This window comes from Microplitis mediator, chromosome 1, assembly GCF_029852145.1.
Source record: "Microplitis mediator isolate UGA2020A chromosome 1, iyMicMedi2.1, whole genome shotgun sequence".
NCBI classification, from domain to species: Eukaryota; Metazoa; Arthropoda; class Insecta; order Hymenoptera; family Braconidae; genus Microplitis; species Microplitis mediator.
Window position 1 is genome coordinate 189,935 of NC_079969.1, and position 27,516 is coordinate 217,450.

Genomic DNA, 27,516 nt, shown 5'->3' on the forward strand with positions numbered 1-27,516 from the left:
TTATCGGGATAAAAATTCATCGATGTAGTAGTAGAACCCAATGCTTTATAAATTTTTTTATATGATATAGAATGTGTGTATGTGTCTGACATATTCGATCACTTGTACTACTGGTAAAAAGTATAACTGCCTGTATAGATTTATATTACTTACCGACAATTTTTTTTTTCAACCTCTTCGAGATGAATAAATTATCTTTTAATCCTTACACGAAATTTTTTCATAATATTTTAATATATCTTATAAATTTTTCATTTTTTTTTTAATTTAAAATTTTCATTTTACAAAAAACAAAAGTCGAAAATTTTTTAACTGTCACATGTTGATGTTTTTTTTTTTAATACATATAAAATCAATCAAGAACATTTTGATGATATTTATAGTAAAAAAAAACTTTTTATTTTATCAGGAGACCAGAAACATGTTAATGTAAATATTTAGGTATATATTTGTATATATATAAATTGTATACAAAAAGTAAAAATAATTAAAGTTAACATTATAATTAAACTATAAAAAGTTGAATAGTAAATTAGATAAACATAAAAATTATTACTTACCATAATTAAAATATTTTTGTATTTAAATAATTTCTATTTAATTTTTTTAAATATTACCGCGTAATTTTCTAGTTCTCCCGCCGGCCACATTTGAATTCAAAAGAGCGCTGATGATGTTTAAAAAAAAAAAAAAATATTTCAAGTAACGATAGAAGAGACGAGAGAAAAAGGGGTCAACGGAGAAGACCCACCAACACCAACACCAACCAACACCAACCAACACCAAGTCACCAAGTAGTCTCACCGCCATCCGGTTCAGTTATTTTTAACTTAACAACATTTCATAAGGTAATGAAATAATTATTTTAAATTTTAATTATAACTATTTTAAATAAAATATATATGTTGTATATTTAAAAAAGTACAAAATAATTTTATCAAATTATTGAATAGTTAGTATATGATCCATTTGATTGTCAAAAGTCTTTTAAATGCTCCGATAAACCGCCAAGAAAATAAAGTTGTCATGCTGCTCTGTTGTGACAGTTGATCCCGACAGATTTATACTTTTTAATTATTTTTATTTTTAATTATACAAACAACAATAATTCATTTTTACTCGATTTTTGTATAATTATTTACAAGAATAAAAGATAAAAAAGAAAAATTGAAATTGTAAGACAATAAATAATGAAGGTGTAGCATAACCTATGAAATAATGTCATTAAGATAATAACTAATTGTGATATAATAATAATAATAATGAATATTATAGTCTTGAGAAATAAATTTTTTTTTTAAATATTTTATATAAGGTATTGAGTAATTATCATGATTAGATAAAATATAAAAATTTCTAGATCAGCTGATTACTGTCAATCATCTTCAGGAACTTGTTTTAATGATAAATAATGGAGTCTTGTAAAGAAGGAAAAGATAATTTTGAATATGAATCAAGTAAAAAAAATAAAAAAAGTTGGTCAGAATTACGGGGTGTTGTGAGTGAATTTAGAAGAAAATTATCTGGAGTATCGGATGGTTCAGTACCAGATCATATTACATTTAGATCGCTTCCAGATGGACGGTAATTAATTACAATTTTTTTATTTTTTAATTTTGTTAAATAAATAAAAATTTTTATTTAATTTATAGAACGAGAATATATTTTTTGGGTACACCGAGCAATGGATGGGAAACAACTCTTTTATTTGTTGATATCGGACAATATGAACAATTTAATGGTTGTAAATTACACTGGCAACCTGTTATTGAAGCTAATTTTCAGAGGTAATTAAATAGTAATAAATAATAATAATAATAGTTTTAATGAATAATTATTTTTTTGTCTAGTGTTTCAAGTGCTAATAGACTTTCGAGAGAGGAACAATTGCTGTGGGAGAGAAAAAGACTGACAACTTGGGGAATAACTAGTTATGAAATTCATTTAGAAAGTGGAAAATTAGTATTTCCAGCAGCAAGTAGTCTTTATCAATGTATTGACAGTGGTTTTTTGCCTGGACCATTATTTCCATCAGAATTACGAATTTCAGCTCCAGGTGCAAAACTTTGTCCTCAAATATGCCCTTGGAATAGTTCATTGGTAGCTCATACTTGTTCAGGTGATTTATATTTATCTCACAGTATAACTGGTTGTTCAGTTCGATTAACTTATGCAAGAAAAGGTGGTAAAAATTTAAGTCAAGATCCATTAACTGTTGGTACACCATCATACGTTATGCAAGAAGAATTTACACGTTATATTGGTTATTGGTGGCAGCCAAAATCAATAGATGGTATCTATAGAATTGTTTATGAAGAAGTTGATGAAAGTGATGTTAAAATATTTTGTTTTCCATCATCAACATTGAATTCTGGTGAAGTTGATGAATTTAGATTTCCACGTGCTGGTTCATCAAATGCTAAAAGTAATTTAAAAATGTTACAATTTCGTTTAACGGACACACAACAAATTGTTGATATTGAAACACTTGAATTGCAATATCCACTTCATATAATGTTTCCATGGTTTGAATATTTAGTACGTGTTGGTTGGACACCAGATGCCAAAAATATATGGATACAATTATTAGATAGAAAACAACAACGTCTTGAATTAGTTTTATTATCAATTGATAATTTTTGTGAACCACCACCAAATGTTTATAATTCTGATAATAATTTTACACCATCATCAGCAAGTGTACAAGTTATTTATTCTGAATCAAGTTCAATATGGATAAATGTTAATGATTTATTATATTTTTTGCCATCTGATGATCCTACGGAAATTAAATTTTTATGGGCAAGCGAAGAATCTAAATATATGCATTTATATTTAATAACATCAAGTATATCTGGTTTAACAAATGGAATTAAAGAACCACTAGATCGTTTGGATACTGTTTATTTTCAACCTCGAGTTATTTCTAAAATAGCAATAACTCAAGGTGATTGGCCAGTATTGGGTAAAAAAATATGGGTAGATACTGTTAATTCAATTGTTTATTTTGTTGGTCTAAAAGAAGGACCATTGGAACAACATGCATATGCAGTATCTCTAAGACGTCCATTGGAAATAAGATTACTTACAAGACCTGGTTACAGTTATAATAACATATATTTCAATAAAGAATGTACAATGATGGTTACGGTTTATAGTTCTATTAAAACATTGCCTACTTGTCAGGTATTTAGAATATCACTAACAGATTGGACTGTTGAAAGTATAACTCTTACACCTGTTGGTTATTTATTAGAACCAACAAATTCTGAAATTGATTTATTGGCACCAATTATTCATGCTCATAAAATATTATCTGGTGATACCATTTATTCAATGGTATTTAAACCTCATAATTTTAAACCTGGTGTTAAATATCCAACAATTCTTCAAGTTTATGGTGGTCCTGAAGTTCAATTAGTCTCAAATACATTCAAAGTATACAACACTAATTATTATTATTATCATAATAAATATATATATTAATTTTTTATTGTTTTTATTAGGGTATGCGTCATTTGAGAATGCACATGCTGGCATCCCAAGGGTACTGTGTTGTTTTGATAGACAATCGTGGATCTCATTATCGTGGTCTTATGTTTGAAAGTCATTTGAAACGACGAATGGGAACTGTAGAATTGAGTGATCAAGTTGAAGTACTAAATTTGTTGTCTGAAAAACTTGGATATTTGGATTTAAATCGTGTTGCTCTTCATGGATGGTCTTACGGTGGATATTTAAGTTTAATGGGATTAATTCAATATCCCGAAGTATTTAAGGTAAATTATTATTATTATTGATTTATTTATTTAGTTATATTAATGAAATGAATTAATTAGTTGGCTATTGCTGGAGCACCAGTTACTTGTTGGAACCTATACGACACAGGCTACACTGAACGATACATGGATCATCCGGATAATAATTATCACGGTTATATTAACAGTTCAGTACTGACTTATGTTAATAAATTTCCCGATCAAGAAAATCGTTTGTTGATAATTCACGGGTTGATTGATGAAAATGTACATTTTTTTCACACAAGTGAATTAATTAACGCGTTAGTTAAAACAGGTAAACCATATCAATTACAAGTTTATCCAACAGAGAGGCACAGCTTGAGAAGTTTAGACGCGACGAGGCATTATGAGACAACACTACTGTCCTTTTTACAAAATCATTTATAAATTTCGATAAAATTAATCAATTTAAAAAAAAAAAAAAATAACAATAAAAACTGTACTGCCACATTATATTTTAAAATGTACATAAAACTAAATTGGAACTCTTCCATTTTAGACTTTTTTTTTTTTTTTTTTTTTTTTTTTTTTTTTTTTATACTCATCTCTTTAACCCCCTAATATTTCGTATATTATTTTATATTTTCATAATTTTATTTTACTTTTCACGCTTTATATTGAAAATCAAATCATGATATATAAATAAATATATATATATTGATGCTCCGAAGACAGTATTACTGATCAGCTGAGACATTTGTTGCCATAATAAAAAAAAAAAAAAAAGCCTCGAATTAAAAATATTAATTAGAAAAAAAAAATATTTTTTAATCTGCCCGTTAAATTTTGGGCGTAGTTTTGTTGTAATTATAATAATAAATCCATAAAATTATAGGAATTTCAATTACATTGTATATTAATATTAATAATAATAATAAATTGGACGCAAGTGATTTTGTTGTAAGTGTCCGTAAAATTGTTTTACAATCATTGGAAATTTATTAAGTGATACTCATGGTTAATTACCATTATTAGGAGAAAATTTTATTTTCTTTAAAATTTATTATTTTATTATTTGTACTTATATTTTACTTTTTTTTTTGCAATATAATTTTTTTTTTTTGTTACTGCGTGATATTTTTTCTACATTTATGTACATACGTTCGTGCAGTAATTTTTTTTTTTTTTTAAATAATTAGCAAAGACTAATATGATAATATTAACTACAATACAAGAATTTATTATCGATAAATATACAAATTCAATATTTTATATTCTAAATTATTGTAATTAAATTGGAAAAAAAGAAAAAAAAAAACAAAGTATTAATGACATTATACATTATTTTATAGTAGTTTAATTGATAATAATAATAATGATAACAATAATAATAAAAGTAAATTAAAATACTTTATTTCTTGTTTTTGTATTAAGAAATCTATGTAAAAATTTAATTTGTTTTTTGATACTTTTCCATCTTGTTGGTCTAGCAAATGGAAAAATTCCTTTAGACCAAATTTTTTCTTTTCTCAGCAATACTTGAAATTCATTTCCGTTTACACCTCTCAGCCAAGACGGTACATTGTATAGAATCCTAGTGGGATGAAGATCATCATCACCCAAAATGTCAATGTAATCATTTTGTCCAAACAAAGCTCTTTTCTCTGACCAATGATCTTTTGGACGATACACTGGCAGTGTCCTCACTCTTTCTTCACTTTCTCGTGGTAACAATCCACGTGCATTTATTGGATCAGAATATCCATAACGTCTAACTAGACGACCCTTGGCACGTTTCTCCGAATGATAAAGCTCAAGATTACGTACTTGAGTAACTTGCGGCATCCAGGGTGTAAATGATGTCCAAATTTTTCTACTTATCCACGACATCCTGAACAACATTTATTATAATTATTATTATATTTTTATTACAGTTATTATTCATTACTTACTTTTATTTTTTATTTATTTATCTTTTAAAACTCAATTTTAAATAATATCAATAAAATTTCACCAGGTTATGTTTTATTCCTATGTACCAAGATCACCATTAATGCGCATGCCCAAACGGAGTAGCCTCCCTCCGTTCTCACAATTTATCGCTATGCTGACCCTTACAAAAATAATAATAATAATAATAATAATATACAGCGAATAATAATTATAAGGCTAATACGCGGGCATTCATTGGACTCGCGATGCGATTTCTACCCGGCGAGGTATCAGGAGCCCAGAAAATCCCAGAAGTTTTTTCCTCTCTTTTCTCTTTCACTTTTCACTAGTGAGACCGGGTCCAATATTATTGTCGTGCGCTACTAGTAATTTCTAATTTATAAAATTAAATAAAAAGGTTATGGTCTGCGTATGTACGCGCATTTTCGCGGATTATATTTTTTAACCTAATTTACATTAAAAACGATAAAAAGTTTCGTGGGTCGTGGGTTTATGTATTCTATCTATTTTATAAATAAATGGCAATAAGTACAATTTTATTTAAAAAATTAATAAATAAGTCATTTAGTGATAAAAATATATTATCAAGAAACATAATGACAAGTTCAATGAAAGCTAAAAAATTTTTAGAAAACTTGAAAGGAAATCCTTACTTTGATAAATATGCTGGAGCCATTGCTAAATTACAGCAAACAAATCCAGATGAATTTTTATCAAAGATTCAAGAAACTGAGAATAAAAAAAATCAAAGTAAGAATTATTATAAATGATAATGAAATAAATTTTATATTTTATTTTAAATTATAGAATCCAAGGAGCCAGGAACATTTAAACGTGGAGCAAACGCTAAGCCATCACTAACATCTGACTTTAAACAACATAACAAGGCACTTTTGTCAGATGTTATGAAATTGGAGTTACTGGAGGATAAAGGCAAGCAGGAAATAACAGATATATGGTTAAATTATCATAAACAAAAGGATTGTATTTGTGGGGTAATGGAACCGGAAATTTTTGATGTTATGTTTGAAAAAGGAACAGAGTATCCAACTTTTGTTTTGCCATTGCCACGTGAAAATGGCTATGAATTTATTTTAAGTCAATTTTCGGGTACTGAAGTTCATATGACACCTTTGATATGGTATCAAACTCATCAAGAAAACGCCCCCGAGTGTTTAAAAATAATTCATTACACTGATTTACGTGAATCTAAGGGATTAATATTAATGAAAGGGGAATTTGACACAAAGTCTCTTGATGTACAAGAAGCTCAATGTCTTGCTAATGAATTGCAATTATATTACACTAAAAATAATCCTGATAGATTAAAATTACTTGAAACATTTACTAAACGACCTGATGAATTTAAGCATATGGATTTAATTGCACAATTAGAAACAATAACATTATTAAATGATATCACTGATACTAAAAAATAAATAAACTAAACTAAACCATCAGTTATTATCATTATAAATAAATAAATAATTAGTCATGTGTATAAATTAAATAAAACAAACAATAAATCAATAAATATATATTTTATTCATTATAATTTATATTCCTTTGCAGTAATTAAATTAAAAACGCCTTTGCGCTACATATGTTGTCATCGTCATCAAATAAAATCATGGAGTAATAAAATATTTACCAGGACATACGTTGATTATCAGCCAAAAAATGTTTATATTACAACGCCTATATTTTACGTCAATGCTGGTAGTTTAATATTTATTTTTAAACAATAATACAATTATTTTACATTGTTACTTATTATTATTATTGATGATGATAAAAGGACCACATATTGGACATCTTTATACGGCTGCTCTTGCTGATGCATTCAATCGTTACAATATAATGTTGGGAAATCAAGTATTTTTAAGTACTGGCACTGATGAACATGGTACTAAAGTTCGTGATGCTGCAATAGCTAATAATTTATCACCACAAATATATACTGACAAAATATCTGGATTATTCAAAGACATGTGTGATAATTTTGATATTGGCTATTCAAATTTTATACGAACTACTGACATAAGACATCACGAGGCTGTTAATCATTTTTGGGTACAGTATAATTTATTTTTTTAATAATTACAAATAATTATTAATTTTTTTTTTATTGTAGACGACACTTGAAGACAGTGGGCATTTATATTTAGGAAAATATTCAGGATGGTATTGTATATCAGATGAAGCATTTGTTCCAGAATCAGAGTTGGAGGAAAAAAAATTGTTAAATGGTGACACTATTAAAGTTTCAGCGTCATCTGGTAATAAAGTTCAATGGATGGAAGAAGAAAATTACAAATTTAAATTAAGTTCAATGCAAGATGATTTAAAGTACTGGTTAAAAAATGGTAATTCATTAAATATTATTTTTAATTTATTTAATAATAATATATTAATTTATTATTTATAATTGAATAGTTAAAGTCGTTCAACCTTTAAAATTTCACAAAATTTTGAGTTGTTGGATTGAAGAAGGAAGTTGTTTAGAAGATTTAAGTGTATCACGACCAATATCACGAGCACCCTGGGGTATTAAAGTACCCAATGATAATTCTCATACCATTTATGTATGGCTAGATGCATTAGTTAATTATTTAACATCACTTGGATATCCTAAAAATCGTGAATTTGCTAAATTTTGGCCACCAACAGTTCAAGTTATAGGAAAGGATATTTTAAAATTTCATGGTGTGTATTGGCCTGCATTCAGTATGGCCGCTGGTCTAGATCCACCGACAACTCTATTGTGTCACTCACACTGGACTGTTGATGATGAAAAAATGTCGAAATCTAAGGGAAATGTCGTATCTCCTTCAGAAGCTGCTAAATTATTTACCGCAGACGGTTTAAGATATTTTCTTTTACGTGAAGCAGTACCATACAGTGACGCAAGTACGTTTATTATTTAAAAATAAATAAATAACTTTAACTAATTAATTTTTTCATTTTTCAGATTATAATGAAGAAAAAATAAGAAGAATATTAAATGCAGAATTAGCTGATACATTGGGAAATTTAGTAAGTAGATGTATGGGAAAAGCATTAAATCCGGATAAAATAATTCCCGAGCCTTGTAAGAGTCATTCAGATATATTAAATTCTAATGAAGCACTAAAACTAGTAGAGAGTCTTGAATCAGTAACTTTGGCGGCTCAAAATCATTATAATGATTTTAATTTGCATCATGTTGTTAATGTCGTGATGCAAACACTATTTGCAGCAAACAAAATGATTGATTACCACAAACCTTGGGCATTAGCTAAAGAAACTGATAATTTAGAAGCTCAACAAAAACTAAAAGCCGTATTAGCTCTTGGTCTTGAATCTGCTAGAGTGGGTTCATTAATTTTGATGCCAATTATTCCGAGATTAACTTGTCACCTTCTTGACTTTCTCAATGTACCTTCTAATTCACGTACCTGGAATAACTCCAAGTACTTAAATACTGGTCGTAATGATACTATTACGCCAAAGCAACAAGATTTTTCATTCTTTAAAAAATTACGATAATTTATTGTTAATATTTTTATAATTATTATTTAGCTAGTCATTAATAATATTTTTTAATATTTTTCAATCAATTTATTTTAATAATTATTTATCAAGTTTACGATTTATCCCAAGTTATCAAATTTCCTATTTGCTGTTTTCGATATTTCCTATCTTTCATTCTCTTCTCTTTCTCTTTCTCTTTTAATAAGATCGCGTGACATTGATAGTAAAATATATCTGTCTATCTATATATTTTAGCTATTGAATTATAAATTAATCCGAGTCGACGGTAGGATTTTCAGATGAATAAACTTTATTTTTTAACTGAGTTAAGCTTACTGGAATATCAATATTGATAATGCTTTGAGTATCATCTTGTAAATCCTTTTGCTCAGTGGATTTTCTTGTTGATCTATACAATGGATTTTCAAAGCGTTTACCTCCTCCTTCTCCTACACTACTACCACCAGCACTATTGTCTTGTTCATCTTCATTGTCTGAAATATTTGGTCCAGATAGCTGTACATCACCCTCAAGTAAATTTTCAAACCGCGCAAATCCATCGTCTGGTCGTATTCCATCACGTACTGACCCATACGCTTCTCGCCAAATTGATAAAACTCTGTAACAATTAAATAAAACAATGTACAATTAAAGGTAACTTATAATTAAAGGCCGAGTTTGGATAATTTTAGTAGTTGTAGAGGAAAAAATAAGTAAAGAGAGATGTAATTGTAGAAAATTGAAAGCTTACTTTAATTATTAGTTCCAATGAAAATTCATTTAAAGGATAATGCGTCAGTATTTTAAATTTTAATAGTTAAAAAAAAAAATAAGTAATAATGTTTCAGTGGTGGGTGGATGTAATGTGAATTTTCTGTTTGACAAGAGCTAAATGCGAAATGGGAAATGCGACAGGTGTTTGGTTTGACCACCACCAGTACCAGCTTTTCATTTTATATGTTTGCGTAATTACTTTGCCGTTGGGATTTACTCGATAGTCTTTTTAGTAAAATACAACACACATTTAAGAGCACATGCGTCGATATGATGATTATCACTACTAGTACTAGGATAAAATATAAAGAGAATGAGAGAATGTTAATCTTGGCAAGTAAGGGAAAATTATTATACAAGTACCAGCTGTTGTTAAAATTTGTAATGAAATTACGAGTCGAGCGCGAGAATAAGTACATTTAGGAATAAAATTAAATACAAAACTTTGTTCATATATATGTACAAATGTAATTTTATTTTAAAACAATATACTTACTGGGTGTATGAGTATCCAAAGTACGGAAGTGCAAGAAAAATAATTATTAAAATAACTATTGGAATTCCAAACATTGGTCCCAGTGTATTTGCAAATGCTGAACCTGTTAATGGTGCTCCAGTACCCATTGCTTTTACCACTGGGATTCCTTTAACTGTATCGATTAAAAAAATAATAATAAATTAATATCCATTTGAATTGAAATTAAAAAAGTGACGATAAAAAAAAAGAAAAAGAAAAATAAATAAAAGCAACCCATCAAGAGTCCAACGAGCTTATCAATGGCTTCTTGGCTTTTTATTCCCGAATAAATTCCCCTCTCAGCAAGAAGAATCTCAACCTCTTTACTATTTAGAGTTAGTCGAGCATGCCAATAAATTTCTTTATTATTTTTGAATGCCTCCTGTGCTATTTCTCCAAGTTTTGATATGGAAATTTTTTTACTGGAGACTGAAACTCGACCCCCGCAGTAATCACAGCAGTGATCTTCTAACTGAACTCAATAATTTATATTATTTTTTATAAAACAAATATAATAATAATTATTAGTTTGTTAAAAAAAAAAAATACCGGTAATGGAAATTCACATGCACGCTTTTCACATCTCGGGGTTTCAATTATGCAAATTTCATTCAATAGTTCTTCAGCATTGTCTGGTTTACAAATACATTCTGTTTCACAATATTGCAAGCCGCTATAACTAAAAAATCATAAAAATGATATATTATAGTAAATTAATTTAGTCTATATAAAAATAATTTACCCAACAGTGTGTGGACTATTTTGAAACTCTCTGCCACTCATCAATGTGTGCCAACGCCATTCATCAATTGTCTCATCATCGGATGTTTTAATTTCCTTAACTTTGACATTAACATTGGGAAATCTTATACTTAATGAATGATTTATATCTGGCAATACAACAGTATCCATTGAACAAGGAACTCTTTCAAAATGTGGTATCGCTTTATTTGAATTACTCCAATTATCAGGATCAACCCAATAAAATGGCCCTTTTAATTTCCATGTTGAAATTTTATTATCTTTATTATTTTTTTCACTGACACTTAACTGTAGTATTAATTAAAATAAATAATTATTTATTATTTATAAATATATTATTAAATTTTACCTCTAAATTACCGTTGCGGGAAAGTAAAATAGATCCATCGCGCGGTAATTCAATGCCCGCAAGCTGTAAAAGTGAATTTGACGGAAGTCCAACTGAGTGATGAATCTCTAAAGGAAATACAACTCGACTATTTACATCTGGTTTAATATCATTCACCCAATTGCTTGGTGTTGCCCAATCCAAGTTCGGAAGCCAGTATTTTATTTCACCTACGCGCCAACAAAAACTTTTTTCGGTTAAATAAAAAATTATACTCAAGCAAATAAATAATTTCATTGCTATTAATTATATTTAAGTACACGGTCAAACCACTAAAAGAAACTGAAGAATTATTATTATATATATATTTTTTTAGGGCGTATTGAGTATTAATCTCATGAGAATAGTTATCTATAATTTATAGTACTCTGCAGTATATTTATTATATTTTCTTCGATAAAACTTACAATCAGTGTATATGATAAATTAACAGTTGACTAAATTTTTTCATTTTAATTACATTGATTGTTATTTCAAGCTAACATATTTATTAATTAATATATTGATAGATTTTTATTTAGTTTACATTATAAATAGTCATATATTTATATTTATTTTAACTTGCCGATTCCATTATAATATCGAGTGAGATTAAGCTACAAGAGGACACATATATATTTTACATAACGGATAAACTAAATAATAAAATATAATATTATTATTTAATTCTGTTCCCAAATTTGGGATTTAATATTATCTTGATTTTTATCAATATCATCAATATGTTGTTGTTGTTGTTGTTGTTGTTGTTGGATTGATGAAAAAATATTGTTGCGTTTTCCAACTCCAAAATCATAAGAACGTGCAGGTACAGCTCGTTTGTTTTCTTCTTGATCAGGAATAACATCATTTGCATTTACTGGATAATTACCATTGTCAATAGATAAATAGTCAGAGAAAAAACGAAAGGGATGTAATTTATTTTCCATTTGATAACGTTTACCGATTCCGAATGAATATGGAGTATTTCTCTGTAGAAAATTATAAACAAAAAAATATTGTTAGTCTAATAAAATGATTAACGGCAATTGAAAGTTTGTCTATAGTTGATAAAAATAACCAGAGAACAAAGAGAGAAAAATGAATACGGATATATTGAAAGATAGGTAGATATATATATATAATATTTAAAGCTTGTCAGTAAGCTCTACTGTCTCATCAATGTCATTGTTTGGATAAATCCCGGGGGTTGTGAAGATTTCGTTTTCATTCCGCAATCACTTTCTATCAAGTTTCTCTCCCCCGGTGTCAATAACAACTCTTATTTGATACAAGGAATTAACCCAGCTTTCAATATATGTGTGTATAATAATATAATATAAAAAAAAGTACCTTTGAGTCATCGTACCATCGCTTGCCAATACCAAAACTATAACGATATTCAGGAAATCGTTTGTATTCAGTGACATAGCGATGCTCAGGTAGACGTTTGTATTCAGTTATAAAATCATAATCTTTTTTAGCAGCACACAGTGGCCGTTGATTACTATTTATTTCACGTCCTGATCTATCAATAACACTTGTTGAGTCTTCCATTAATCCAGTAACATAATTAATACACGAGCATATCACTAGGATTGTTACGATAAATAATTTTCTTTTGCTCATTTTTATATTTTAGATTTTTTTTTTTATCTGGAAATATAATAATAATTTAATAGTTGATGAGATAGAACAGAATAAAACCACACAGTGGGATAGATAGGAAATTATTTAATTGAGTTTCGTCGTCTTACGGAACTCATAAATTTCATTAACAAACTATACATCTAAATTATTATTATTATTTATTTTGATTAAAGGCAATATTTATAAATTAATTATAATAAAAAGAATCAATTGAGTTTTAAAATACAGAATTAAATAATGGAATTAAAATTTATTTAAAATTAAGGCTTTAGGAGCTTACCCCTGGCAATTAACGAGATCTTGGTTTCGAGAGCTCGCTAAAATAATATATAAAAGGGTTCCTTACAACATTAATACCTTATACTTTATACACAACAGGTACTTAAGAACCCGCGGATAACTCCCGCGTATTCTCTCATCGGCTTAACAGCTTCGATTGTCTTTATAAACTTTGAAACTTAATTTTCCTGAGGGAAATTAATACTTTTTTAAAAGTATAATACATAATACAATAAATGGCCTTTTAATATTTTATAATCTTAGCATTGACATTGATTTTTATTACGCGAATATATTCCAGGACTAAAAATATAAATTAAGAAAAAAAAAAAAAATCTCCGTCGGATATCCTTATTTGAAATTTAAATAAATTATCAACTATAAGTCACGTTAGATTTATAATCAACGATATTTTTCATCTTTTTTATTAATATTTTTCTCATCATTTTACGGATATGAAATTAACGTCACTTCAATATTCCGTCACACTTGCGCTTCACGATTTGTAATTTTTTATAGATCACTAGAAAAAAAAGAAAAAAAAAAATAGATGAAAAATAACTAGATAGCTTGAATTTTTCTATCAATGTTATAATCACAAGTGAAACATAAATTAAAATTTATTTATAAATAAATATCTTATGAATAGTATTAAAATAATAAACATTTTTATTATTCTATTTGTATTGTAATTTCCCGTGTGCTTAAGATTTTATAATGACTTGTAAAATTGTAATTTTAAATTTCAATTTATTCGCAGGAAATCATTATCTTTTTTTTGATAAAAACGAAATACTATAATTACTTGGTGACTTTGTTGTTAAATTTTTAAAAATAACGGGGGAAAATTTATTAATAAGATATATATGTGTACATAATAAGCAAAGATACTTTAGGGAATAACTTTTTTTACCTTATCTACTTTAAAAAATAAAAATATTCATGTCATTTTTATGCAAATTTTAATATCTTCTTTTTTTTTTTTTTTTTTTTTCTTGTTAGTTTGAAAAGACAAAAAACCAGAGTTTATATCAAGCATGAAAGTAATTAAAATATAGAATCAAAAATTGAACATGAATATTTTTAAAACTAATAAAAAATATAAAAATGTTAAGTAAAAATAGCTCTCACCTGTTGCTAGACGTTGGTGGGATATCTTATATATTTGTTGAATTTATCTTATAATATAATATATAACACGTTAAATAAATATGATAAAAAATAAATTCACAGATTAAAATATATATAATTATTGTTAATAATAATATTATTATTGTAAGTGGTGCAAATGACAAGAGCAAGATATTCTTCCGCGCGTAAATGAGAGAATGAGGATAAAGGGGCTTGATTCAGCTTTTCTATATAACAGAACACCCACTGGCGCCGTCTCTTCATCCCCATCGTACCCCAATCGTCGCCAAACATCGAGATATCCCGACGATCCTGACGCATGACGTTACTCCTGCTGATACCTCCCTTGCTCACCAACAAATTTACTCAATCATCTCATTTTTTTTTTTTTATTTTTATTTTTATTCCAATTACTAAAAAATAAAAAATAAATTATAATCACAATATAAATTAATTATAAATTATATTTCATTATCATAAAAAAAAAGTTTTTTTTTTTTACTTTACTTAAAAGAAAATAAAAAAATAGGATAGATATTAAAGCCCATCAACATTTGTAGGTGGTATTATCACTGATTATTATCACATTATCACCCGCTAGTGGTATTCATATACGGGTGGATAATATGTGATGATAATGATAATTAACGATTACTTGGATCAGTTGATTTCCTAATGAACTTATAATACCAAATAAATGCCGGTGTTTTTTCCTACACGATGGAAATTTCTATCCATTTTATTATCACCAATAATAATAACAATAAAATATATACATTTATTTTTTTTATTATAAATAAAAAGTAGAAAATAGTCGCTGCGTAATATTGCATGAGTATCGGGTGCACTAATTGATAATAAAAAATCTCAACAAGTCATTTTACTTGAATTTATATTTTCTTTCGTTGAAAAAAAAAACTGTAATTTCAAAATAAGTTAGATATTTTAGTACTAAAGTAATGTAATATATTATTATTATTATATATGACCAAAAACAATAAGAGTTAGAAAATTCGCATGTATAATAAATAAAGGAAATTCCCAATTGACACTGATACTATATGAGAAGGATCATGAATTTGTGAATATATATCTAAAAGTTAGTATCATATCATCTCCATTGAATAACAAAAAGATCAATATATATAAAAATAATAAAAACTTTTTGAGATTGCGACTGATGACTTTTATTTTTCTTTTGCTTATATTTTCACCAGTAACACATGATTCTCATAAAAATTTATTACTTCAATATATATATATAAAAAATAAAATAAAAAAAAGAAGAAGAAAAATAAATAATGTCTATTAATATAAGATATATGATAATATATCATCGTGCGTGATTTTCCGACAGAATAATTGTGCTAACAATACAAGCCATGACGTAATCGCGCTTTATAGAACAAGTGTTTAATTCTCACAGGGATTTCATAGACAAGGATTTAATGATATACAGAAATTTTCACACTTGTTGACAATAATGAATCTTTAATAATTTTAATAATTATTACAATTAAAATCTTATTATTATTTTTATCCTTTTTTATGTTCCCATTTTTTTCCATCTTCATGTTCACCTTTCTTGCCATACTTTTTACCATGTTTATGATGTCCTTTTTCTCCTTTTTCTTTTTTCCACTTTTCTTCATCATGGTGATGACTACCGTGTTTATGTTTCTTTTCTTTACCGTACTTGTCTTCATGATGTCCACTTTTGTGATGTCCCTTCTTCTTTTTACCCCCGTGTCCTTTTTTATGCTCATGATGATAACCACCGTGTTTTTCATGCTCCTCGTGCGAGTGATCCTCATCGAAAAAGTCTACATTTTTTTCATAGTCATCCTAGTAAACAAGTCAATTCCATATTTTAATTTAATTCATTTTTAATTATTTATTTATTATCAAACCTTTTTATGAATAACATGTTTTCCATGGGTACTGTGTCCTTTTTTATAATCTTCTTTATCTTCATACGAGGATCCTTTTTCTCCTTTTTCATCTGTATGATATTCTTTGTAGTATCCGTCATCGTGATGGTGTTTTTTTTTTTCTCCACTTTTTTCTCCGTAATGTTTTTTGTGTTCATCTTCATCATGATGCCCCTTTTTACCTTTTTCTTCTTCAAACCATTTTTTAAATCCCTATAAATATTTTAATCCCTATTAGCAATAATTAAATAAATAAATAATTTTATTTGTACATTACCTTGTCTCCTTTTTCTCCTTTAGATTCATGATCTTCTTCGTGATGTTCACCACCATGCCCTTGTTCATGTGACTCTTCATAATGTTCTTCATGATGTTTTGATTCAGCGGGTACTTGATGATCATAATTATCATTATTTCCATAGTCAGCATACTCATTTGATTCCTCTTCATTGCCATAATTATCCTGACGTTTATTTATTTTACCAGCTGGTTTATTATTATTTTTATTTTTCAATACAATGTATTTCTTAGGATAAGCCGACGGCTGAGCGTAATATAAAACTTGTGGTTTTTTAATATATTTAACAACAGGTTGTACTTGTGGATAAACTGGTAGCAGTTTATCCTGGATCTGATGATTATTATGGTAATTTATTGTTGGCTCATTATTACTACCAGCTTGTTCTAATTGTTCTGGTTTTATTGGCTGTGTTGGTAATTCAGCAACAACAATTGGTAATTTATTTGAAAAATTAACAGATGCTGCAATTGATGACTGTATCTATAATATAAAATAGTAAATAAATAAAATTATATAAAAAATGTAAATTAATAAACAAGAAAAAAATACCATAAATAATATGCATATTAATAGTGGATTGACAGACATAAGTCTGTATGATGTATCCATGATGACTGGACACTGTAAGACTGAGTGTAATCTAAAAGTCGATGACAATTATATCATTCCCCCGTTATAGCTTACTGATTTTTATTGCTAACTTATACTGATCAAATAGTTTACCAAGTAATCTGTTTCAATGCTTCCTCCTTTCTCTTAAAACAATTGCTGCAACTACATAATTTACAAGCAAACTTTTTGACCCCCGAATAACATCGATTATTAGGTAATTTATTTTTATCAAGGACACTTGATTATGAGTAATATAATATTAAGTAACTTTATAATAAAACAAAAACTGTTTTCTCCTTTTTTTTTTTTTTTTTTTATTGATCAATATATTTTTAATACCGAAGATTTTGTTATTGAACAAGATACTGAAGCTCATAATTAAATATGTAATAAATAATGTTTTAGGTGGTCGATAAATTTATAAAATACAATAAAACTAAAAGTAAATGTAGAACATGGTGTGTCATCAAGTGTGACCAATTTAACGCTAGGTTTTCACTTTTCACAATTAATTGAAATAAAAACAAGTCAACTAGTAAATATAAAAGTCTCAATCGATTGCACATCATTGTGATTATTGTTATTGATAATAATTTAAATTTATGAATTAATGGATAAATATTGAGAACAATCAAGCTTTGCCAGAACGTGACCATTGTTTCTTTCGTGCTTTTCCAGCTCTTTTTCCATGTTTGTAATGAGATTTATGATGATGATCATTACCCTCACCAGATTTATGATTTTTTTTATTATGATGATGTTTGGCTTTATGGTGATCATGTTTTTTGCCATGATGACCCTTGAGAAAATAAAAACAATTACAATCAACAAGTAACTTTTTTATATAATATATATAATAAGTAGAGCTTATACCTTTTGATGAGCATAATCACGATGACCTTTTTTATCAAATCCACCTTTTTTATTTTCGTGTGAGTGTTTGAATCCACCTTGCTGTTCATGTCCGTCTTCATCATGAAATTCATCATAGAAATCATGTTTTTTCTCATACTCATCTTTCTTGTAAACATTGTGTTGACCCTTAGTGCTGTGTCCCTTTTGGTGTTTACCCTCTTCATCGAACTCGGCAAACTTTTCACGTTTCTCACCCTCCAGATACTCGTCATAATGTCCAGCTTCGTCTTTGTGCTTTTTCTCGACACCATTTGACTCCTCATAACTTTTATTATGATCCTCATGATCGTGATGTCCTTCCTCACCTTTATCTAACTCGTGTTTCTTTTCATAGCTCTGTTAAAAATATTAAATTATATATATAATCTTATTTTTTTTAATACAATGTCATGCATTTTTTTAAACTCTAAAAGATCAATAGCATACATTTTGTATATACTGTCACTTTTTAGACACCTGAGTATTTATCATACAATTGATGTCCAATTCAAGGGTAAAAATAAAATTATTTTTATTTTACGATCGTGTCATATATCACTGGATAATTTTAATAAGTTATAATATATGTTATACCTCGTCTCCTTTTTTTCCATCAGTTTTATGATATTCCGATGCTGCATGTCCACCAGCTTCTTTTTCTGCATTTTTACCACCATCTATTATTATGAGAAATCAAATTAAATAATATAATTATTAATAAAGAAAAATGTAAATTACCATCATTTGTCGAAGCAACAGCTAAATCATCATTTTTTTCAGCAAAAATATTTTTAAAAATTATAAAAATTATAAATAATAAATATATTTGTTTACTCATTACTTAATAATAATTATCAACTAGATTAAAATCTTTATTACTCTGAATGAAATCTAAATATATCCGCGATTTATATACAATCAACAATTAGTTTCGAGTGATTTTTTTAAATGTTTTCTCTGGATTAAAAGAAACCGGTGAAATTATATTTATTATGTCTAATAAAAGATGTCCATAGAATAAAATTATTAAATACTTTCTCAAACTTTTCATTTTGTTTTTTTAAATATTAATTAATTGCCAGCAAAATCCTATCTCTTAGGAATTAAGAGTATAGAGAATGGACATAATCTATAAACGAGAAACGATGAGTGTATCAAACAAGTGAGCTGAAGGATAAACATTTTGATCCTTTCATTAAAAATATATCGTTTTTTTTTTATATATTTATCAGTTAAATAGTTTGACATACAGAATTTTGTCTTAAAAATTTATTATTTGAAAAATACTAACAAGATATTGTCTAAGTTAATTTATATTAAATGTGTGTGGTAGAAATACTTGACAGAAGAAAAAAAAAACTTTTATGTTTTTAAAATAAACAGGGTCTGGGTTAATCTCAATAATTAAATTACTATGATCCTATAAATAATGTTAGTGTATAAATGTAGTATACATTTGTTTTGTTGGATCATATTCAACTGTGACCTGACCCAGGTATTACATATGCTCTACTGTAGTTTCAATGTGCATTACTGTCAGTGTCTACTATTTTATTTATTGTTAAAGTGTTAATTTATAAAAATATATATTTAAATAATGAGTGAAAAAAAGGTATCGGAAATCGAGGCACCTTCACTGGATAATGATCTAAAGTATAGTTTACATTTACCTAGATCGTTGAATATTGATGAGAAAAAATATTTACTTGCGGTAGAAAGAGGAGATCTCGCTAATGTACGTCGGATGCTACAGCTTGCCCATAAAATTCAAAATGTAATTATTTTTTTAATAATTATATTAATTAGTTTTGTTTTTATTTATAAAAAAATTAATTATTTGGTAGAAAAAATTGATTGACATCAATTGCGTTGATAGTCTTGGCCGGGGTGCATTGACTTTGGCAATTGAATCTGAAAATCTTGAAATGTTGGAGCTTTTGGTGGTAATGGGAGTTGAAACACGTGATTCATTGCTGTATGCTATTGATCAGGAGTTTGTTGAAGCCGTCGAATTACTATTGGAGCATGAAGAACTTGTCAGAACTCAAGAACTCAATAGCGATAATCGTATAAGCAGAATTTAAAATTTTATTTATTTTTTAATTTATTTATTTTGCTTATTAAATTTATTATTTTAGCACCTAAAGAAATAACACACAGTTGGCAAATGATTGATCCTGCAACAGCTCGGTATCCACCTGAAATGACACCTCTGGTAGTTGCGGCCCAAAGAAATAATTACGAGATACTTAAACTTTTACTTGATCGCGGTGCAACTTTGCCGATGCCTCACGATATTCGTTGTGGCTGTGATGATTGTCTTCGTTCATCAACCGGTGATCCTTTGCGATTATCATCATCAAGAATATCTGAATATAAAGCACTAGCAAGTCCAAGTCTTATTGCTTTGAGTTCACCTGATCCAATAATGACCGCGTTTCAACTCAGTTGGGAATTAAGACAGCTGGCGATATCTGAACCCGAGAGTAGTTTTGAATACATTAAACTACGAAGACAAGTTGAAAAGTTAATATCTTATTTTTATTATTAATAACTTAAAAATAATATATTTATTTATTGATAGATTTGCTGTTGATTTATTACAACAATCAAGAACTACCTCTGAATTAAATACTATTTTAAATCATGATCCTGAGGCAGATGTCAATCATTATCCAATAAAACCATTAGCTCGTCTTGAAGCTGCTATTCAGTATAAACAAAAAAAATTTGTTTCTCATTCGCATGTTCAGCAGCTTTTAGCATCAATTTGGTAATAAATATTTTCCATAATAATTTAAAAATAATAATAATTAAAAATCATATTTATTAATAAGGTATGAAGGTGTACCGGGATTCAGAAGAATGACAGCACTAAAAAGATTTGGAATAATAATAAAAACAGCGATACTTTTTCCTCTTTACTCAATGATTTATTATTTTGCCCCAAATTCAAAGAATGGACAACTTTTACGTCGACCTTTTATGAAATTTTTAATTCACGCATCTTCGTATTTATTTTTTCTTTGTAAGTATTATTATATTATATTTTTATAGATATATATATATGTTTTATTTTTTATTGTGCTAGTGATTCTAATGCTGGTATCGCTGCGAGCAGAGTTTCAAGCGATAATGATATTTGGTACAGAAACAATGAAACAACAATTGGAACAAGATTTACAAAAACAGCGTGGATCTGTACCAACATATCTTGAATGTATTGTCGTAATTTATGTATTTGGATTTATTTGGGAGGAAACACGTCAAGTATTTTGCGACGGTTTGAAAGCTTATCTCAGAGATATGTGGAACTTTATTGATTTTACCCGTAATTCGCTTTATGTAGCGACTGGTATTTTACGTATTGCTGCTTATGTACAGCAAAGAGCTGAAATAAATGAGGATTCTTCAGCGGCATATGTCCCACGTGAAAGATGGAGTGATTTTGACCCTCAATTAATTGCAGAAGGACTTTTTTCAGCAGCAAATGTCTTTAGTGCATTGAAAATAATTCATTTATTTAGTATTAATCAAAATCTTGGGCCTCTGCAAGTAATTATCAATAAATATTTAAAATAAGATGATTTTTATAATCAAAATTTAATGAGTATTATTTTAAAAAAAATTTAGATTTCATTGGGAAGAATGGTCATCGATATCGTTAAATTTTTTTTCATTTATACTTTAGTATTGTTTGCGTTTGCCTGTGGATTAAATCAGCTGCTGTGGTATTTTGCAGAATTAGAAAAAATAAAATGTTATTCAGAAATGGATAATTCATCTTGGGATCCAACAAGTGATTCCTGTTTAAGATGGAGAAGATTTAGTAGTTTATTTGAATCTTGTCAAAGTCTTTTCTGGGCAAGTTTTGGAGGTGTGGGAATCGATAGCTTTGATTTAACTGGAATTAAATCGTATACGCGATTCTGGGGATTACTCATGTTTGGCTCATACTCGGTTATCAATGTTATTGTTTTGCTTAATCTACTTATTGCTATGATGAGCAACAGTTATGCCATTATTGAGGTAATTCATTTATTTAAGATAAATAATAACAACAACTAATTTTAATTAATTAAAATAATTAGAAACACTCGGACGTTGAATGGAAATTTGCAAGAACTAAGTTATGGATGAGTTATTTTGATGATACGGGGACATTACCTCCGCCATTTAATATTTTTCCAGCTCCTAAATTCTTTTTAAGACTCATTGGGCTTCAAAAAAAATCAAATGAATATCGTAGTAGCGGAAGACGTAAAGCTCGTGAACACAAGTATTCATTACTATTATTATCATAATAATAATAATAATAATAATAATAATAATAATTACTGTTGTTGTTGTTGTTGTTGTTGTAGATACTGTGCAGTTATGCAGGCATTAATTTGGCGTTATGTCGTAAATGCTCATAATGAACATGAAATGTCTCCAGTAACTGAAGATGATATTCATGAAGTTAAATCTGATATTTCGAGTTGGCGTTGTGAACTTTTAGAAGTACTTCGTAGAAATGGAATGGATATTACTGGAGCTAATGCGAAAGAACAAAGTAATTAATTTAAAACTTAAAAAAAAAAAAACTTATTTTAATTAAATTAAAAAATTTAGCTGTTTTAGGTAAAAAAATGAGAGTTTGGGAAAGAAGATTGATGAAAGATTTTTCAGTTTCTGGACCAATGAATCTAGACGACTGTTCTAGTAGTGAATTAGAACAACCACCTGAAGGTGAAGATAATATTGAAAGATGGAAACGTGTTGCTAAACTTGCAGTACTTAAATCTGCAGACCGTAAATGGGGTCAAGTAGTATCATCTGCTGTTAAAAGTTCACAAATTGGACGATCTAATAACAGAGTATCATTACAAAGTCAGCAGAGTTTAAAAAAAGCAATGGATGAAGCGCGTAAAATGTGCGACAAACCTCTACTACCAGAACTTACTCCTGTAAAACTTCCAGAAGAACCGACAGCTAATATTTTACACGTAATAAAAGGAACCAATACACCAACGACTCCTCGTTCTTGCTCTCCAGAATCTACAGAGAGAAAAGTTGAGATAGAAACAAATGTTTTTCCGACGACTGTCGGATATGAAAATGAGAAAACTAAAAAAAATAATTGTCAGTTTACTGATAGACGTTCATCACCACCAAAAATTATAAAACGTAAACCTGCGCCTTCAAGTCCATCAAATTTAAATAATAATAAATTTGAAAAGTCACCTGGTAAAATTATACCAACTACTTCACCAAATAAAAATATTAATAATACCTCAGGTTCACATTTGACAACAGACATTGTTAGACCGCGACCAAGACCCGTGAGTCCGCGGAAAATTCCTGATGTTACAATTATACCAAATACACCAGAGTTGAATCGTTCAAGACAAAGGGATAATGAGTCTAATGATCGATCACCGCGAATAAATATTCCCAGAAAAAACAACTGGATTTAATTATATTTTTTATTTATAAGATAATATTAAATTTTCATATTAATTACATACGTTGTATATTTTTTAAAAAATTCATTCACTCTCAGATATTCATATGTAATCAATTGAAAAAAAATATATATATAATATGTATATTTAATACTCAACGTAATTTTTTTTTTTTTTTATTAATTATGTTGATTAATAATAATAATAATAATAATAATAGTAGTCTAATTAATTTCTATTGTTCAGTTAAAAAATTAAAGTAGTAAAAGCCAAAGATATTAAAATATATATGTTTTAAGCAGCTTGAATGACTTTAGTTTGTATAACTTTTTGTGCAAAATTAATTTTATCACCAAGTGATAGCGCCATTCCTTGGCTTTTAGCACGAATACGAATATGCCCAACAACAGGTGCATCTGGTTTATATAGGGGTTTTTCAAGTGATAAATTAGCCAGCGCGTCTTCTCCAAATATTGATTTTGCGTACATATTTGCAGCCATAAATCCGCACTGTCCCGATAATGCCTAAAAAAAAAAAAAAATCAATTATTTGTTTGTTATAATAAAAATAATTTATAAAATTTATAAAAAAAAAATTTTACCTTTTCTGGAGTAAGACAACGCATATTTGTAGACTTTAATAGATGCGCAAGATATTCACGAAGATCAGCAAGCGTGGTATTAACTGAAACTTTATTTTCCCATTCAAATTCAGCCCACATCTGACGGAATTCAGTATCTGTGCACGTAGCTGGTACAATATAATCCATTATATCAATATGAATATCATTAAGAACAACAACACTTCGATCAGAGCCAGCACCCGACACATCATAAACAATGTTACCAAATATTATACCATTTTCAGTTGATGCAACTTTAACATTAGCCTTTATACTTGCAAAGTCACGAGGCGCTAATACAATTGGCTGTGGTCTTTCTACTAATTTCAAATCACCCATTGTCGCTAATTCCAATGTACAATTTTGTAAAGTATCTTCTGTTTGATTAACAATCAAAACATCAAGTACAATATCATATTGATTAACATGAACAAGTGCTTCTGCATAAACAGGATCTGAGAAACCAGTAAGTTGGGTTACTTTACTCAATGCACTGGTAGGAGTTGGTGTATCTCCAGTTGTTCCAGGTCGTCCAGCAACAGCTGCACTGAGACTTTGTTCAAATACATCACCATGTCCACCAGTCAAATCACTGTTACGATTTAATTGTAAAAATTGTATTGCATCATCAACTTGGACAATATTACTGGGTTTTTCTTTAGCTTTTTGGGTCTGTGAGTCTTCTTCAGCTTTAGCAGTTAGCATACGTCCAAGTGCTTCACGACAGCCCTCTGTGAAAACAGATTGTGTAAGTGGGGTAGGACAAGCAAGTGCTCTAAGACAAACGGAAATTCTTTCAGCGTCATCGTGAGTTATTGGTTTTGATGGTAAACCAGAACGTCCTAATTGAAGTAAACTTGACATTATCAGCATTGCTTCAGCTTGCATACGATTAGATTTTTGTAAATTATTTTCAAGTTCTTTATAACGTAATGACAATTTAGCAAGAGTTGATGCCAAAGATGCTCCAATAAAAAAATCACCTTCCATCATATATTGAACCAATGGCGGACGTTTTTCTTCTTTTTTACCAGTTGAAGTTGAACTAAATGCACTTTGTGTTGCATAAGTACCATCTGAAGTTACCAATTGACTTGGTTGTGATTGACCTTGAGTATTATTATCATCACTAGGTTTTTCACCAGTTTGACGTTTATTTTCAGCTTCAACAAGCGGCAATTCACCCAAAGCAACTCTTATACGACTCATAAGACTTTCAATATCTTCCTTTGAAGTTGCGTATTCACCAAGTATCCACATAGCTCCCCGATGAACACGAACCGCACGAATATCTGGAAATACTTGAAGTAATTTTTCAATAATTAATGGCCTTAAATTATCAAATCTCTGTATAGCTTCACGTATAAAATCAAGAACATCTGTTGCAGCAGCTTCATTATTTTCAGCTAAAAAGTCAACAAGAACAGGAATAACTGTACCAGCAACATCAGGAAATTTAATAGAACATGTATGGAGAGTTTTAACAAGTAACTGACGATATTTTCCAGCATCTTCATGTTCACCACCAGCAGTTCTTATAACTTCTTTCTTTAATAATTGTACCATTTCTTCAATAATACGTGTTGTTACTAAATCAATAGCCAAAGCAAGAGTTTTAGTTCGTACTTCAAGTGCTGGTGAACCTAAAACTCGTAATATGTCCATCACAAGCTCTTGAAGTACTCTTTCATGAGATGGACTTTCTTTCATGGCAATAAGACGATCCAATACAATTAATTTAACATTATTGTCACTTTCTTTTACAACAAGCTCAATGTAACATGAAGCTGCAGCTTTTATTGCCGTTGGAGCATTTGACAGTGTAACCAAAGTACCAGCAGCTTCATAACGTACTGCTGCACTTGGTGAATTTAATAAACTGTAAATACAACGTATAAATCGTGCTCTCTCTGATGGATTTGCTAAACAAACTTTGTAAATTAATTCGACGATAACCAATTGCAGTATATCACCAAATGTTGGTACCAAATCAAGACAAGCTGCTAGATATGCCAATGCACGGCTTTGATCGGCATGAAGTAGCATTAAAAATGCATTTCTACGGCATGACATGTCTTGTTCACCTTCCAAATACTTGGCAATAAGTTCTGGCGCGTCAGGAATTAAAAATTCAAAATTACGATAAATTGTAAAAATAGCTAATACAGCATTACGACGAACGTAAGAGTGACGATGCTCCAAACAAGCGATTATTGCTGGCATAAGTGGCTCCAATAATTCTGGTTCTTTCAATTTACACAAAAATCTCAATGTTGATCCACGAACAAATTCATTTGGATGCTGTAAATCTTTTCTGTATGCATCACATACCAAAATCATTTCTTGAAGCAACTTTCCATCTGGTGATGTCTTTGGTACAATTTCCCAAAAAATAAGAAGCATTTTTTTAATTGTATGATCTTGTAATGGCAAAACAAACCTTATTATCGTCATTAATAATCCAGGAACACGTTCTCCATTGAGAATCATATAAATTGTCTTTTTTAGTGCCTCTATCTTAACCGGTAGGTCACCTTTTTCTAGATCCATCTTCATCGAGAGCTCGTTTATCGGCTCCGATTCCGTTGGAATATTTATCAATGTATAACATGATTGCTCTACAACGCTACTCATTTTTTTAAATTTATTATTTTTTAAACCCAGCAGCAATTTTCTGCAAAACAAAAAAAATATTTAATTTTTCTAAAAGTGACAATTGGGGTTAGACATCGAATTATTAACTCACTAATTTAATTATTCTAATTCTTACCTATCAGATTTTAATTTATTTAATAATTTAATAAAATAATTTAAATATTTATTTTATCGAATTATTTTAATAACAAACATTTTAATTAACAAATAATTAAACAGTCACAGCAGCTTACGTGTCAGCCACATCCACTTGCTTCAGTCACTGTCACTCATTCCAACTAGAGTGCGCCACTCTCTAATTCAAATTTTTTTTAATTGTTTCCCGCGCAAATACTTCAAGTTTAAATTACGTAAAAATTATTATTGT

At 28.7% G+C, this 27,516-nt stretch overlaps 10 protein-coding genes across 14 annotated transcripts; 4 read left to right on the top strand and 6 right to left on the bottom strand.

Annotated features, from left to right (window-relative positions):
• The first annotated feature begins 687 nt into the window (after window positions 1-687).
• Window positions 688-4,296, top strand: LOC130675032 (dipeptidyl peptidase 9). 2 transcript variants are annotated; one of them, XM_057480488.1, is made up of 6 exons: window positions 688-848; window positions 1,361-1,584; window positions 1,653-1,787; window positions 1,851-3,438; window positions 3,507-3,779; window positions 3,840-4,296. In XM_057480488.1, exons 2-6 carry the CDS (start codon window positions 1,412-1,414, stop codon window positions 4,185-4,187), a joined length of 2,517 nt encoding a protein of 838 aa, XP_057336471.1. In that variant the 5' UTR covers window positions 688-848; window positions 1,361-1,411; the 3' UTR covers window positions 4,188-4,296. The 2 variants fall into 2 exon arrangements, with proteins under 2 accessions (XP_057336471.1, XP_057336474.1); XM_057480491.1 differs by having other exon boundaries at window positions 706-848; window positions 1,366-1,584.
• A 773-nt stretch (window positions 4,297-5,069) lies between these two features.
• LOC130675100 (39S ribosomal protein L51, mitochondrial) lies at window positions 5,070-5,895 on the bottom strand. The gene is made up of 2 exons (XM_057480594.1): window positions 5,693-5,895; window positions 5,070-5,631 (listed from the first exon to the last, which is right to left on the bottom strand). The coding sequence occupies exon 2, from the start codon at window positions 5,628-5,630 to the stop codon at window positions 5,142-5,144; it is 489 nt and encodes a 162-aa protein (XP_057336577.1). The 5' UTR covers window position 5,631; window positions 5,693-5,895; the 3' UTR covers window positions 5,070-5,141.
• Window positions 5,896-5,954: 59 nt separating this feature from the next.
• Window positions 5,955-7,232, top strand: LOC130675080 (ATP synthase mitochondrial F1 complex assembly factor 1). The gene is made up of 2 exons (XM_057480567.1): window positions 5,955-6,443; window positions 6,501-7,232. The coding sequence occupies exons 1-2, from the start codon at window positions 6,212-6,214 to the stop codon at window positions 7,130-7,132; spliced, it is 864 nt and encodes a 287-aa protein (XP_057336550.1). The 5' UTR covers window positions 5,955-6,211; the 3' UTR covers window positions 7,133-7,232.
• Window positions 7,233-7,462: 230 nt separating this feature from the next.
• On the top strand, window positions 7,463-9,221 carry LOC130675040 (methionine--tRNA ligase, mitochondrial). Its single transcript, XM_057480497.1, has 4 exons — window positions 7,463-7,766; window positions 7,828-8,059; window positions 8,130-8,603; window positions 8,665-9,221. Exons 1-4 carry the CDS (start codon window positions 7,479-7,481, stop codon window positions 9,219-9,221), a joined length of 1,551 nt encoding a protein of 516 aa, XP_057336480.1. The 5' UTR covers window positions 7,463-7,478.
• LOC130675047 (protein amnionless-like) lies at window positions 8,722-11,939 on the bottom strand. Its single transcript, XM_057480506.1, has 6 exons — window positions 11,609-11,939; window positions 11,240-11,547; window positions 11,047-11,176; window positions 10,732-10,969; window positions 10,477-10,630; window positions 8,722-9,825 (listed from the first exon to the last, which is right to left on the bottom strand). Exons 1-6 carry the CDS (start codon window positions 11,882-11,884, stop codon window positions 9,477-9,479), a joined length of 1,455 nt encoding a protein of 484 aa, XP_057336489.1. The 5' UTR covers window positions 11,885-11,939; the 3' UTR covers window positions 8,722-9,476.
• Window positions 11,940-12,019: 80 nt separating this feature from the next.
• Window positions 12,020-14,917, bottom strand: LOC130675087 (uncharacterized). 2 transcript variants are annotated; one of them, XM_057480577.1, is made up of 3 exons: window positions 14,687-14,917; window positions 12,980-13,282; window positions 12,020-12,618 (listed from the first exon to the last, which is right to left on the bottom strand). In XM_057480577.1, the coding sequence occupies exons 2-3, from the start codon at window positions 13,253-13,255 to the stop codon at window positions 12,310-12,312; spliced, it is 585 nt and encodes a 194-aa protein (XP_057336560.1). In that variant the 5' UTR covers window positions 13,256-13,282; window positions 14,687-14,917; the 3' UTR covers window positions 12,020-12,309. The 2 variants fall into 2 exon arrangements, with proteins under 2 accessions (XP_057336560.1, XP_057336569.1); XM_057480586.1 differs by lacking the exon at window positions 14,687-14,917 and adding an exon at window positions 13,557-13,699.
• A 1,255-nt stretch (window positions 14,918-16,172) lies between these two features.
• LOC130665079 (histidine-rich glycoprotein-like) lies at window positions 16,173-17,617 on the bottom strand. Its single transcript, XM_057465351.1, has 4 exons — window positions 17,468-17,617; window positions 16,895-17,398; window positions 16,597-16,830; window positions 16,173-16,531 (listed from the first exon to the last, which is right to left on the bottom strand). Exons 1-4 carry the CDS (start codon window positions 17,525-17,527, stop codon window positions 16,223-16,225), a joined length of 1,107 nt encoding a protein of 368 aa, XP_057321334.1. The 5' UTR covers window positions 17,528-17,617; the 3' UTR covers window positions 16,173-16,222.
• A 275-nt stretch (window positions 17,618-17,892) lies between these two features.
• LOC130664427 (putative eggshell protein) lies at window positions 17,893-19,299 on the bottom strand. The gene is made up of 4 exons (XM_057464293.1): window positions 19,163-19,299; window positions 19,019-19,101; window positions 18,404-18,781; window positions 17,893-18,329 (listed from the first exon to the last, which is right to left on the bottom strand). The coding sequence occupies exons 1-4, from the start codon at window positions 19,260-19,262 to the stop codon at window positions 18,162-18,164; spliced, it is 729 nt and encodes a 242-aa protein (XP_057320276.1). The 5' UTR covers window positions 19,263-19,299; the 3' UTR covers window positions 17,893-18,161.
• A 583-nt stretch (window positions 19,300-19,882) lies between these two features.
• LOC130664409 (transient-receptor-potential-like protein) lies at window positions 19,883-23,883 on the top strand. 3 transcript variants are annotated; one of them, XM_057464251.1, is made up of 10 exons: window positions 19,883-20,198; window positions 20,269-20,491; window positions 20,563-20,950; window positions 21,009-21,197; window positions 21,262-21,452; window positions 21,516-21,979; window positions 22,058-22,453; window positions 22,516-22,703; window positions 22,789-22,979; window positions 23,039-23,883. In XM_057464251.1, exons 1-10 carry the CDS (start codon window positions 20,022-20,024, stop codon window positions 23,881-23,883), a joined length of 3,252 nt encoding a protein of 1,083 aa, XP_057320234.1. In that variant the 5' UTR covers window positions 19,883-20,021. The 3 variants fall into 3 exon arrangements, with proteins under 3 accessions (XP_057320234.1, XP_057320243.1, XP_057320250.1); XM_057464260.1 differs by having other exon boundaries at window positions 23,048-23,883; XM_057464267.1 differs by having other exon boundaries at window positions 20,013-20,198; window positions 20,301-20,491.
• Window positions 23,884-24,165: 282 nt separating this feature from the next.
• On the bottom strand, window positions 24,166-27,417 carry LOC130664422 (coatomer subunit beta). The gene is made up of 3 exons (XM_057464280.1): window positions 27,265-27,417; window positions 24,474-27,168; window positions 24,166-24,396 (listed from the first exon to the last, which is right to left on the bottom strand). Exons 2-3 carry the CDS (start codon window positions 27,126-27,128, stop codon window positions 24,166-24,168), a joined length of 2,886 nt encoding a protein of 961 aa, XP_057320263.1. The 5' UTR covers window positions 27,129-27,168; window positions 27,265-27,417.
• Between the last annotated feature and the right edge of the window lie 99 nt (window positions 27,418-27,516).